Raw genomic sequence first — 15,310 nt, forward strand, 5'->3', positions numbered from 1 at the left:
GCTGAATCTTCCTTCAACGGCTTTAGAGTAATATTTGCTACTGCCACTTGGAGCAGAAACATGTGAGATCCACTCCAGCACTTTCCCTTCAGCCTTTATCTATGAAATCTGCATTTCCAACATCAATCCTGGAGAAAGTACAGGTCAGTTTGTGTTCATTGCCTGGTTTGATGACAACTGACTCCGATTCAGTCAGTGTTTGACCTTTGCACTCTGTAAAATAAAAGTTAGACCATTGTTCTCAGCAGTCTGGTATAAAAAAGATTTTGGTGTAACAAATAGTAGTGCATTTCTAAATCATATTCATGGTCTATACAGACTATAATGCTAACAGACAGGTAAGTTTAAGGTCTATTTTTTGCTGCAGTTTTGAAGAGACTCACTGATAAACACTGAAAATTAATTAAATATGTATTTACACAACAGAAAATACAGTTAATTTGCACAGCTGATCCTCCATCAGACTCCCTCCATAAAGGTTGACAGACACCAAAAAAATAAACTGCTTTGCATAAAGCCTTGGCTATATCTTCCTCATTGTGAACAGTATTTCTCATACATTCTGTCTCAATTTTTATATTTTGCGATTGATAAATATTGATATAATTACAATAAATACTTTGCCATCAATTAACTCATTTATTGTCAGAAACTTAAGCATATGCAGTAAACATTAATTTAGGAGGCTGTAGATGATGATAAAACTACAAACAACGACTAATTGAAAATTTGTTTTTATACAGTTCTTTGAGAATTTAGGTAAAACTGTTTCTGTCTGAATCATGGTTTTTTTTTTTTTTTTTGTATATATACAGTTGAAGTCAGAATTATTAGCCCCCCTGTCTATTTTCCCCCAATTTCTGTTTAACAGAGAGAGGACTTTTTCAACACATTTCTAAACATAATTAGTTTTAATAACCCATTTCTAATAACTGATTTATTTATCTTTGCAATGATGAACAGTAAATAATATTTGACTACATAATTTTCAAGACTCTTCTAGGTTAATTAGGTTAACTACGCAGGTTAGGGTAATTAGGCAAGTTATTGTAAAACAATGGTTTGTTCTGTAGACAATAAAAAAAATATATATATATATATATATATAACTTAAAGGGGCTAATAATTTTGACCTTAAAATGTTTTTTTTTTTCAAACTGCTTTATGCTCGCCAAAATAAACAATAAGACTTTCTCCAGAAAAATATATTTTCAGACATATGTGAAAATGTCCTTGCTCTGTTGCACATCATTTGGGAAATATAAAAATAACAATAATAAATTCAAAAGGGGGCTAATAATTCTGACTTCAACTGTAAACTGCAATAGAAAGGCAAAAGAAGAAAAATCACAAAAAAAGTCACATTACATTTGTGAGTTTTTATGGGTTTGCACATTTTTTTGAATGATTGTAATGATTCATAGAAAAAAAATCTAATTGCACAATTAACTGAAAAGCTGGAAAAAATAAGATTTTATTCATGTCATTTATTTTATTTCAGCTTATTCCCTTTATTCATCAGAAGTCACCACAGCGGAATGAACCACTAACTTATCCAGCATGTTTACGCAGTGGATGCCCTTCCAGCTGCAACCCAACACTGGGAAACACCCATACACTCTCATGTTCACACACATACACTATGGCCAATTTAGTTTATTCAATTCACCTTAAGCGCATATCTTTGGACTGTAGGGCAACCGGAGCACCCGGAGGAAACCTACGTCAACACGGGGAGAACATGCAAACTGACCCAGCCAAGGCTTGAACCAGCAACCTTCTTGCTGTGAGGCAATCTACCCACTGCGCCACCGTGATGCCCAAATAATTTTACTCTTCCATTATTTTCAAGCAATTCATTTATAATATCAACATATTACTAATTTTGGCAAGGTTAAGTGCACATACACGTGTACAAGTACACATTGTTTTGCTTGAAATATGAATTGGTGTAAGAGAGAACTATTTTATATGTATTTTTTATATGTATAAACAAATCTTCCTGCTCAACATTTGTAAATCTTGAAATTGTTATTCCTTAATGTTTTCTGTGATACAATATGTTGATAGCATAAAGAGCTGTTTATATAGCTGTTTTCAGATTTTGTACAGTGCTGCAGTTGTATTCATCACTGTGACACTCTTGCACAATAATATACAGCAGTGTCTTCAATCTTCATATTATTCATCTGCAGATACATCTGTTTCTTGCTGTTGTCTCTGGAGATGGTGAACCGTCCCTGAACCGACTGAGAGTAGTATGCAGTACCACCACCTGAGATGTACGCCAGCCACTCCAGACCTCCTCCTGCAGTCTGTCTGATCCAAGCCAAATATGGATCACCACTGAATCCAGAGACTGTACAGGTAAGTCTGTGAGATCCTCCAGGTTTAATGACCGCCGCTTCAGACTCGGTCAGTGTTTGACACCAACAGACTGAAAAACAAACAATTAAACATGAACTTTTACAGCATTATTACACATGAAGAAACATGACTGTCAACAGTTTTCTTCTTACGTTCTGTTAGAGCAAACATGATAAAAGTCAGTGTGGACACAATATCCATTGTCATGTTATAAAAACAGGAACTTCACACAGTAAAGTCATAAACAAGTTTTGTGTCTCCGCGTGGGGGCTTATAAAGGGGAGAAAAGAAGTATGTTTGCATATGCTGCCCTCTAAAGACAAATTTACATATTCTGGAACATTAATAAGAATGTTTGTAGCTGCTTCTAAAGCCTATTTAGTATGTTCAATGTTTCTTCAGTGTACTTGAAGTACTTTATGCACAAACTCAAATATTTATTAAAACCTAAAGGTAGTTCACCCAACAATGGAAGTGCTCTCTCAGGTTGTTTCAAGCCTTATGAGAAGATATTTTGAAGAATGCTGGAAACCAGTAGCCATCATGATTCATAGAAATAAAAATCCTGTGCTTTTCAATATCTTTTGTGTTTAACAGAAGAAAGTAACTACAACAGATCTGTGACAAGTGAAGAGTGAGTAAATTTATGATGTAAATTTAATTTTTAGGTGAACTACTCCCTTTAAGTCTTTATACTTTAGTCCTCTAATACAGCATGTGTGGAGTCCACATTATTTCTTTTGCCACTGCAAACTATCAAACTTAAAGACATAAAACATTTGTAGATTAAAGTGCAGCTATTTAATGCAGGGGACAAACATTCACTAGCAGACAGTTCAGTTTACCACTACTTCATGAGTTTTGGGAGACCTGGCCCTTTCCCCTGAATCATTTGCATCTTTGCATTTCTGTATTTTAATGCAGATTACTTGAATGTTGGTTCTGTACGCACAAAAAACATTGTGGTAAAATATGTAGTTGCAGTCTGAAATATTGTTTTATTCACCTTAGTCTTCGTGTTGAACAGGCGCAGCCATTAAATCTTTTGGCTCGAGACTTTCCGGTCATCATTCACTTCATTCATTTTTGACATTAAAACAGCTTATTCTGCTGCTTGATGTTGCAAACTGATATTCCGTATTATATGATTCTGCTTTGTCTGTAATAATGCCAACACTTGCTTGTGGAGGCAAAATAGTTTGACTGTTTTTTTGCAGTTAATTATTCCTACTCATTTCTCCCATAAGCGAACTGAATCAAGAAATTCTAAAAACAATCGCAAAATGAGCGCACTTCTGTATTGATGAATAAGGTTAATAAGTGATTACCTTTAATCTGTATTTATGCTGTTATTATGCATCAGAGATAGTAGATGGTAGCAATCTATGATAGAAAGATAAGTTGTTTTCGGACATTATCATATAGTATGAGTTGCTTCAGTCAGAATCAAACCTACTAGCTTTGCTGTTAGCATTCTGTATTGCTTGGCTGCTTGAAGATACTGCGTTAACTGGAAACGTTACTGGAAAAATAACAGTTAATGGACTTACAATGGTAAAAAAGTTTAGAAAGAAATAAGAGTTCAGTTCATTATTAAAGTTAGAGAATTAATTATGTAGACGATTCCTTCATCCTGAAAAATACTGTGGAAAAAATGGACCACTTATGATACACTTACTGACTTGAGAAAGCAAGTATGATTGAAATGCAGATTTTAACTAAGTATTATACCTTCAAAACTCTCCAGACAGCCCTAATGTAACTTTATGCGGCTCTTCTCCTTTGCATCTTGTGTAACTCAATCCTGTTCACCCCATTGTTCACCATGTGTTTTTGAACAGCTGCCTGTATTTTTGCTGTCACAGTGTCTGTGTTGCACAGTAATACACAGCAGTGTCCTTCAGTCTTCAGTTGATTCATGTGCAGATAGAAATTGGAGCTGTCTTTAGATGCTGTGAATCTTGCCCTGCACTGACTGAGCTGTGCTTTTATCGAGAATCTGATAATAATAAATAATCCATTCAATCCTTTTCCAGGTGCCTGACGGATTCCAGTGCATGCTAGTGCACTAACACCAAATCCACTGCAGGCACAGGTCAGTTTGTGGAAACCACCTGGAGCCACATTTACTGACCGCTCAGACTGTGTGAGCCACACCTGACAGTCAAAAACCTGTGGATAAACACAACATTGACAAACAGTTAAAATAAGTGTCTATTTAACTAACACAGAGTGCAGTCTGATGAGAGAATGTTTGACATACAAGGCACAAGCAGTCAGCAGCAGTAAGAGACACAAAAGTCAACATGATGAGAGAGGATTTCTCCCTCAAACAGTGCAGCTGTTTAAGTATGACATGACCATCAGTTTAATTACATAAACTTGAGTTAAGACCTGTGGAGTCTGGGGTGCTTTGGGTTTATTGAGATTTATATTTAGTAAACCTCTTGATATATCAAAAATGTGCTTCCACAATGCAAATGTATGGATTTGTTTGCACAACTGTGTAATTTCACCTACAGTTCTTCAGACAGATGAACAGTGACATGTTCTGGTAAAAGTGGGTACAGGTCTGTATTTAGTCATGGAAGAATGTACAACCACAGCTGTGTTTTTCACTTCAATATTATTTGGAAAGACTGACTCTAGAGACCTGTGTCCTGTTTTTACATGTTAATCCATCTACTGTCTTTATTTTGTGCACAGCGCTGTAGTCATTTCAGTCACTGTGGCTCTCTTGCACAATAATATACAGTGGTGTCTTCTTTCTTCATGCTGCTCATCTGCAGATATACCTGCTGCCCTGCTGTTGGCTCTGGTGATGGTGAATCGTCCTTGGACAGACCTGAGAGTAATAAATCTCCTGGCTATCATATCTGATCAATGCCAGCCATTCCAGCTCTTTTTCCAGATTTCTGTCTGATCCAAGCCATCCAGGAGCAGAGAAACTAAAACCAGAAGCAGTGCATGTCAGTTTATGGGATTCTCCAGGTTTGATTGTCACTGCCTCAGACTCAGTCAGCGTCTGACACCAACAATCTGCAAAGTAGAACATGATCAATAGGTTTCAGATAAAAATACTCATATTTTGATCAGTGATGTCTTGAATCATACTTGGGAAGCCAGTAACAATATTATAAACCCTAAGATTATGTGCTCCATATTTGTGTGATGAAATTCTTGAGCTATACAGTGATGGCAGAATTAAACGTGAGGTTTTAAGCAGAACCTTCATTGCATGAACACAATTAATATTCGGTTGGGTGTCCTTGTTTTAAATGGCAGTATGCACATTTGTACAGCTTGACAGGGATTTGCTATAAATTATTGTATGATATATTTATATAGGCAAGTCTTATTAATATAATATAATATTATATATATAATATATGCTTGCTTGGTTGTTTCCCACACTGCCGTACACATTACAAATTAACAGGAAAAAAAGTGTTTTTAAATGTGATTGTTGTGGTTTAACGTGTTGTATTAATGGGGGTATTTGCATTTTTCTCAGTTTGCTTGTTTGTTTGTTTGTTGTCTGTAATTGTCCAGATTTTAGTTTTAATTAAAATTAAAATGTAATATAATATTTTCTTGGCAACAATTAAAAATGTGTCATCTGTAAATTATACCTTAAATCAAAGCAAATGATAGTGAATAACAATAAGCACATCTAATTCTGATTGTAAAACTAATCATGAATTTTAAACTTGTCCCTCATATCTGATTGACAGTTTTTCCAAAACATGAACATGTTTGCACTTGGTAAAATCAGGCTCTGCAAGTTTGTCACACTCCAAATTGACAATAAAATGAAATAAAAAGTAAATAAAAATACATAAAATAACATCTAATATATTAATGGCCATTAAACTTTCTGCATTTTTCTTTTGTGCTCTTGAAAGAAAATCACATCACAGGTTTTGCCACAATTTTTTGTTTTATTGATTGATTGATTGTAATAATATATTTTATACTGAAATGACCTGCCTAAGTCATTTCAAGCTGATTAACATAAATGTCTAAAGATTCAGATTTTTCATGACCAACATAAGAGTTTAGCACTAGCATTCCCTATTTTTTTTTTAAAGAAAATGCATTACAATAACAAAGTTTTGTCACAGAACTTAAATTTGTTGTTCTTTTTTTGTAGGTTTAGTAACTTCTGTTGTCCTCATGTTGCTTAAAAGTGTCTGCTAAGACGATTCAATGCAAATGCCTTCATATGAAACAATCTGCTTTAAAAAGACGTCTAATCAGAATCAACATTTTAAATTCCACTTTTGAGATGTTGGCATTTTAATACAACTTCATAACTTGAAGAAACAATAAACAATAAAAGAGATATGGTATCAGAATAAAGCATTCACTTGAAAATAAAATAAAACTGTACAGAAATAAATTACTTTGAGAATGAAGACATTTAACGTCCCCAATATAAAATAGTCTGACCATGATCTCCATTCCTCAGTTCTCCCCTGATGGTTTATGTAAGAGTAAATGAATGAAAACAAGCACAGTGTCTCTCTTGCACAGTAATACACCGCAGTGTCCTCAGTCTTCAGTTGATTCATGTGCAGATAGAAATTAGAGCTGTCTTTAGATGCCGTGAATCTGCCCTGCACTGACTGAGCTGCACCATTGTCAGAATCTGTATAAAAGTGCAAAATCCATTCCAGTCCTTTTCCTGGTGCCTGACGGATCCAGTGCATCCTGTAGCTACTGAGAGTGAATCCACTGCATGCACAGGTCAGCTTAACAGATCCGCTCGGAGACACACTTACTGACTGTTCAGACTGTGTGAGCACAATCTGAGAATAAACACCTAAACACAAAAAATACAATGTTTAACAGAGGCAAATTTATTGATAAAATAAGATTTGACTTCTGTAGTTTACCCTCCCTCTGTTTTAATAAGCCAGACATATGCTTTCTAAAATATAACACTCACTGTGTGCGGCTGCCAACTGCAGAAAGATCTTTAGCAGAACATTATTTCTCCTGTTCAGATCCAACCCTCATTTTGTAGCAGTTTATATAGGAAACATGGCAGTTAAGTTTGCATTAGTATTAGTATTTACCCATGCATGTCGAGGACTAACAGTGTAGGTGTGTTCAAACAAACAGGCACCAGTTTGTTCATACTGTATAACGAGTAATGGTGCCCTCTTATGGAATATTTATTTATTTATTTATTTATTTATTTATTGCTAGATATGGAATGGTGATTTGATCATTAAGACATTTCAAGATTACTGATTTACAAAGGCAGATAATGTGCATCATCAGGTTTATCTGGTGTCCAAAAATCTAATATTATGATAGCAAATAAACTGTTTAATAAAAAAGGTGTTCAGTGCAGGGTTTTTTGTACAGGATGTGTGGCAGTTTGAGGCGCTGTGTATTGCGAGCACAGTAATACGCAGCTGTGTCCTCAGTGTTGAAGTTTCTTCCTGTTAAAATGACTGCATTGCTGGACGATTCAGAAGAGAAACTGATTTTATTTTTCAGTGAATCTGTGACACCATTACTACTGGAAGTATGAAACCAGCCGATCCATTCCATGGGTTTTCCAGCTGAATGTCTGATCCAGTTTGTATAGCCCCCACCTGAGGCTGAATATCCAGTGATCTTACAGGCGATGGTGAACGTTTCTCCAGGTTTTACTACCATGACAGGAGGCTGATCCAGTTCAATACAGAAACAGCCTATGAACAATTAAAACATACAGACTGAGATCCCCATTTGATTTCTTAAACATTTTCTTTGTTTGGTTAAACTGAGGATACTCATCACAGTGTGCTGTTGCCAAAAGCAGCAGAACTGAAATGCAGTTCATCGTTCTGCTTGTGTTTTCACTGTACTCCTGCTTTGTAACCCACAAAGAGCCTTTATCATGTCTGAGTGCTAACATAAGGGAGGACAGAGATTTGCATTCATGTAAAATCTGTCTGATGATAGTTATATGGTGGTTGTTAATAACTGCTAATAATTGCTACTGAATAGCAATTTCTAATTGTGTTTGATAATCTTTATTTTCAACTGCACACCATTATTGCTTGCATTAAACTTTTAGACAAAACGAAAACATCAATGTAACATTAGCTTGTAAGCATTTAGGGATCATTAAATTATTGATTTACTTTGATATATTTGAGGAGAGTAATGAATGATAATATTTATTTACCAGATAGATTTATGTGTATAAACAGACATTTATGTGTATGTCACAGTCATATCACCCTGCAGCCCAAGACTGGTTATTTACTGAAGCTAAGCAGGGCTGAGCCTGGTCAGTATCTGGATGGGAGACCACATGGAAACTAGGTTGCTGTTGAAAGTGGTGTTAACGAGGGGGTGCTCAATCTGTAGTCTGTGTGAATCCTAATGCCCCAGTAAAAGTGAAGGGGACACCATACTGTCAGTGAGTGCCATCTTTCGGATGAGACGTTAAACCGAGATCTTGACTCCCTGTGGTCATTAAAAATCCCATGGCACTTCTTGAAAAGAGTAGAGGTGAAACCACGGTGTCCTAGCCAAATTCCCTTAATCGGCCCTTTACTCATCATAGTCTCCCAATCATCCATTGGCTGTATCACTGTCTCTCCACTCTCCCAATAGCTAGTGTGTGGTGAGCGTGCTGGCGTCGTTGTCCTGTGGCTTCCGCCGCATCATCCAAGTGGATGCTGCACACTGGTGGTGGTGTGGAGAGCCCCCCTCCCCTACCCCTCATGATTGTGAAGCGCTTTGGGTATATTGGCCATACACAATAAATGTGCTATATAAATACACATTATATTACATTCTTGTGCTGAAATACAAATTAAATGTAAAAAAAAAAAGTGATTTTACATAAAATGCACATGGAATGCAAATAAAGCATATATATCATAAATGTATCTATATAATTTTTCGGGAAATAAATATGGATTAAATATTGTTTCATTATAATTCAATACAAAATATGTGCATGCATGTGAATGAAACAAGCTTATTCTGACCACAACATTTTTTGCCATATCAGCTATTGTTACGGTGAATGACATTTTGTTTGTTGTCTTCTGTATGTCATAGTAAAAAATTGAAATCATATTTATTAAAAAAGAATCACGTTCTACTCTATGGGGATGACAAAAGAAGACAAGGAACACAATTATTATGTCAAATAATCCAATAAAATCTATTAGTTTAAAATAAAAATAATCTATTAATTTTATTGAGGGTGGCATAGGTGCATTGAATAAGCTAAATTGGCCGTGGTGTATGTGTGTGAATGTGAGAGTGTATGGGTGTTTCTCAATACTGGGTTGCGGCTGGGTATCCGCTGAGTAAAACATATGCTGGATAAGTTGGCGGTTCATTGAGCTGTGGTGACCCCTGATAAAAAAGGGACTAAGCTGAAAAGAAAATGAATGAATGAATGATTTATTGAAAAAGTTGTTCAGTGCAGAGTTTATTGTACAGGTTCTGAGGCAGTTTGTGGTGCTGTGTATTGCGAGCACAATAATACACAGCTTGTGTCCTGAGTGTTGAAGTTTCTTCCTGTTAAATAACTGCATTGCTGGAGGATTCAGAAGAGAGACTGATTTTATTTTTCAGTGAATCTGTGACACGGTTGCTACTGAACTACAGAAATATCCAATCCATTCCTGGGTTTTCCAGCCGAATGTCTGATCCAATTGGTGCAGGTGCTGCCATCTGAGGCTGAATATCCAGTGATTTTACAAGGCGATGGTGAAACGTTTCTCCTGGCTTTACTACCATGACAGGAGGCTGATCCAGTTCAATACAGAAACAGCCTAGGAAAAATCAAAACATACAGACTGAGCAGCACATTTGATTTCTTAAACATTTTCTTTTATCGTTGAACTGAAGATACTCACAATGTGCTGTTGCCAAAAGCAGCAGAACTGAAATGCAGTCCATGATTCTGCTTGTTTACACTTTACTTTGGCTCTGTAATACACACAGTGAGCCTTTATCATATCTGTGTGCTTCTGTTTTTTGGGGGGAGCAAAGGGCGGAGATTTGCATTGATGTAAAAATGCATGCAATAATAATTCTTATGGCAGTTATTAACAGTGACACAGCGTCTGATTGTGTATACTTGATTTATTACTTTGTAAATTGTCAATTTTACACGGGCATTTTTGCAATCTTTTGAAATACATGTTGCATATATGTACTGTTGAAGTCGGAATTATTTGCCCTTTTAAAATGTTTTTTCTGTTTTAAATAATTCCCAAATGATGTGTAACAGAGCAAGGACATTTTCACTGTGTGTCTGATTATATTTTTTCTTCTGGAGAAAGTCTTAATTGTTTTATTTCGGCTAGAACAAAAGCAGTTTTTTTTTTTTTTAAACATTTTAAGGTCAAAATTATTAGCTCCTTTAAGCTATATTTTTTCGATAGTCTACAGAACAAACCATCATTATACAATAACAATGACCCTAACCTTAACCTAATTAACCTAGTTAAGCCTTTAAATGTCACTTCACGCTGTATAGAAGTGTCTTGAAAAATATCTAGTCAAAAATTATTTACTGTCATCATGGCAAATATAAAATAAATCAGTTATTAGAAATGAGTTATTAAAACTATTAAGCTTAGACATGTGTTGTGAATCTTCTCTGCGTTAAACAGAAATTGGGTAAAAAAAAAAAATAAAGAAGGGGCTAATAATTCAGGGGAGCTAATAATTCTGACTTCAACTGTATATATTTTACATCTATTTTTATATATGTAAATTTTAAACATGACCTGGTACGATTTGCATATATCGCCATATATTACTGTAGATTTCTATATGAAAAAGTTGACTAGGCAGAGATCAAGGTCCCATAATACAAATCCTCCACATAAATAAACAGAAAACTCAAGTGAATCACAAAAATACAGCATATGTTAGTAAAGAGATACTTTCCAGGATTTTTCAATTTCAAAGTCATATTAGTACATATAAATGTGTATGTGAATAAATAACAAATGACAAAAAAATGGAATGGTTCATTTATGAAAAAGTTATATAATTTAGAATAATAGTTCTATCTTGGACAAATTGAAATGGCTTTTATATCAGGGACATTTTTGGCTGGGCAAGATGTTAAAAATGATTCCTAGAGATCAAAATAGTGTGGAAAGTAATTGAAATTATTTTCAATTATTTAACAATTTATATTGTAAAACAATTTTAATTAATTGGTAGAAGAACTCTAAGATTCGAAGAATGCCTGTTCAGTCAATTTACCGTTTTATTTATTAAATTGTGCAAAATGTGAAACATTATATGTTTAAGAAACTTGTTCTAATTTTATGTATTTCCATAATGGTGAAATGGTACATTGGTGAAATGGTACAGCTGAAATGATCTGAAATATAATTCAATTCAACTTGAAAATGTTTGGGACTGACTGGTTTTAAAAGTATAGCACCTTAAGGAGGTGACATTAATAAAGTGAAGTTTCATAAACTAATTTCGAGAGGAGCACGTGATATGATGAGCACGTCTGGCCACTCATCTGTAATCAGTAATAATCCAATCAGAGTGATCCTAGTTTACTATAAATGGATCATTTTCTCCCTAATGTTTATCTTCGTTTGGAAAAAATGCTTCCCGCTACAAACGCTCCAGCAGTTAACCTAGGCTTCAGCATTGTTTAACCTTTCAAACGTGGAAGAACAAACAACAACAACAACAGCAACAACAACAACTCCAGCCAGAATCCCGCCTCTCCCCAAAACTTCAGCCGCCGCCTCGCCATCAAGCTGAATTACCGCAAGACGCCGGGCCCACCAGCTCTTCCACTTCTACTCCAACTGCTCCACACAACGCAAGCCACACCTTCCATTAAACTCAAGACGCCAGTGATCCAAGCCATTTCTATGAAGCCGGACTCTCACTGATATCCTAGAGGTCCACTTTCGGTAACGTACATGCTTTAGCGGAAGCTTCGTTACATAACTACACTCTAACAAAGACTAAACATTTATAAAAGTTTTGAAAGATGAGACCAGCGTGAATCAAATGATTTTAATAAAGAACTCACCTCTCAACCTCCCGCCTGTCCACAGATCCATAACTTTCTGACTGTAGAAGTAATTCGATTGCAACTGACCAAGCAATCTATTCCACAAACATTAGTCCACAACATATTCATAAGTTGATAAACGTCCATGGAAGAATGCACTGTTTTCAGTCAAAGCCAGCTGCTGGAGCGCGTGCAGCAGACTAGTCTTTCAGGCACAAACACTATAGCGATTTTTTTTTTTTTTTTTTTTTTTTTTTTTTTTTTTTTTTTTTTTTTTTTTTTTTTTTTTTTTTTTTTTGCTTGACAAAATGGCCGCCGACCTTTTGCACTCTGACGGATACTCCAAGGAGCCAATCGCCAAAAGGAGAAGTGTCACCATCCAATGAGCTTTCCAACTTTAGATGACCCCGCCTTATCTCTTGACAGTTTCATGAATGGACTGAGTGCTAAGACTTTGTGAATGAATCGGGCCAGATACGCTTGAGATTTTTCAATCACATTAAGATTCCGAACGTGATGATATTTATCTTGAACTTAGTAAAAGCCCATGACAAAACAGTACATTCACACAGTTCCTACTAAGTGGCGACATCGTTTTTGAAGTTAAAGGTTTGATGTTGGCAGTTGGTTATTTATATTTTATTTATAAAATTTTTTAAAAAAAATTAAAATAATACATAATAACCCCTCTGCCACATCTAATCTGATAGCCATGGAACCAACGGAAAGAGTATTACCCAGCCAGTGAAAACATTCAACACAAAGCATTGAAGCTCTTTTGCAACATGCCAATAGCTACTCTTATATCAATACACATGAGTGCCATAGTCATGCTTATACAGGCAAGTCAGTGGGATGAGAAACGGAAAAGAAACAACTTCCTGCTTGACTGCTACGAACAAAGAGGACATTTCTGGCAGTAGAATAACGTTTCATCCACTGACTCCGTTAGATACATTTTGCTTTTAAACAAACTTCTATATCACTAAGGGGTTAAACTCCACTTCACCATACTATCACCTCACCTGCTCTTCAAGAGGTACTTCCAGGACCACCAGCCAAGACACGGCCCATATCCTCAGCTCTCCATCCATCTGCCACCCTGCAGGGGGACGAATGTCCACTTCTACAACCCTTGCTTATTGTGACATCAAAGCTATTGTAACATGTATTAACAAAGGCGCTTCCATTCACAGTTGCCCACGCTCTTACGAAGTGACGTTGCACGAATATCAGCTAAAACATTTAATTATGTCTGCTGTACATGTACCATGTTGTGACCATTTAATCTCTAATTCTTTTTGTTTTCTCATTTAGAAGTCATGGCTACCGGCTCCAGAAACTACCCTTATTCAACCCATCACACTCTACATCCATTTCCAAATGTATTCACACTCTTCACAAAGATGCATTTCCCCTCATACAGCCCACACACTTTAGGCCATATTCACACTAGCCCCTTTTTGCCTCATACAGCCCACACACTTGAGGCCATATTCACACTAGCCCCTTTTTGCCTCATACAGCCCACACACTTGAGGCCATATTCACACTAGCCCCTTTTTGCCTCATACAGCCCACACACTTGAGGTCATATTCACACTAGCCCCTTTTTTGGTTTTTGAAAAGTCTGAATTAACATAATTTCATTCCCACATTCCATCCCATCATAGCTGATCTAACTAGGCAGGAGGAGGAAGCTCTGCCTTTCTTTATTAATAAGCCAAACCCCCCCCCCCCCCCCCCCCACCCCCCCCCCCCCCCCCCCCCCCCACAAAAAAAAAACATACACCCATTTCAAAACACTATTAGCTTTCTTACACCTCAAGAGAACAATACCACATCACGGAAGCCCAGCTGATCAGCTGCATTTCTAGCCCTCTTCCCCTCTTTTCTTCCTTTAATTTCCCTCCAAACTCAAACTATCCCATACTTCCATTTACTCTTTTCACCACAGCTCTAACCCATTAGAGGTCACCCAAGTGTCAATTGATGTAGCAGCAATGCTCTAAACAAGTCATATACACTTACACTTCAAATACCACTATCGTCCCCCCCCCCCCACCCCCATATGAGTAATAGATACAGTAATAGATGCTTCTGCGGGAGCACATATTGTCTCCATACTGGCCCACCGCACCTCTGCAGCAGCAGAGACGCTCAACTGAGCTACACCCCCCCCCCCCCCCCCCCCCCCCTATAGCGCAAACTGCAGTGACATTCTAACCGACCCCTTATTCACTCACCTCTACATATCACTAACACAGTATTTTCATTCTTACGGGAACATGCATAACCATCCAATGCTGACTACCACTGCATCTCGGCAACTGCAGAGACACTCCACCCAGTTACATTCACCAATAACACCATGGCACTGGCACTCTAGCTAAGCTCCTCTTTTACTTCATCTCTACATATCACTACTGACTCTCACTTCACCTCTACATATCACTAATGACAGTATTTTTATTCTTACAGGAACATGCATAACTATACAATACTGACTACCAATGCACCTTTGCAACAGCAGAGATGCTTCAAGTTACATTCACCCATAGCACTACTGCACTGGCACTCTTGCTAAGCCCCCCTTTTACTTCATCTCTACATATCACTACTGACTCTCACCTCACCTCTACTTATCACTAATGACAGTAAATTCTTTCTTACATGAACATGCATAACTATACAATACTGACTACCACTGCATCTTTGCAACAGCAGAGACGCTTCATGTTACATTCACCCATAGCACCACTGCACCGGCATTCTAGCTGAGCCCCTCTGTTCATCTCTACATATCGTTACTGACAATATTTAGCACTCATAATGCTCCAATGCTGACTACCACTGCACCTCTGCAACAGCAGAGACGCTCCGCCGAGCCTTATTTTCCCTCTGCCTTCCCCC

The 15,310-nt window shown here is 36.9% G+C and overlaps 2 gene segments (V, D, J or C); both read right to left on the reverse strand.

Annotated features, from left to right (window-relative positions):
* Positions 1-2,129: 2,129 nt before the first annotated feature.
* LOC130220550 (Ig heavy chain V region 914-like) lies at positions 2,130-2,599 on the reverse strand. The segment is given in 2 exon segments: positions 2,130-2,437; positions 2,520-2,599. Coding segments are annotated over 2 exon segments (363 nt in total).
* Positions 2,600-5,381: 2,782 nt separating this feature from the next.
* Positions 5,382-8,040, reverse strand: LOC130220551 (Ig heavy chain V region 914-like). The segment is given in 4 exon segments: positions 5,382-5,406; positions 6,886-7,192; positions 7,319-7,384; positions 7,977-8,040. Coding segments are annotated over 4 exon segments (462 nt in total).
* Between the last annotated feature and the right edge of the window lie 7,270 nt (positions 8,041-15,310).

Source organism: Danio aesculapii, chromosome 3 (assembly GCF_903798145.1).
Source record: "Danio aesculapii chromosome 3, fDanAes4.1, whole genome shotgun sequence".
In the NCBI taxonomy this organism is placed as follows: domain Eukaryota; kingdom Metazoa; phylum Chordata; class Actinopteri; order Cypriniformes; family Danionidae; genus Danio; species Danio aesculapii.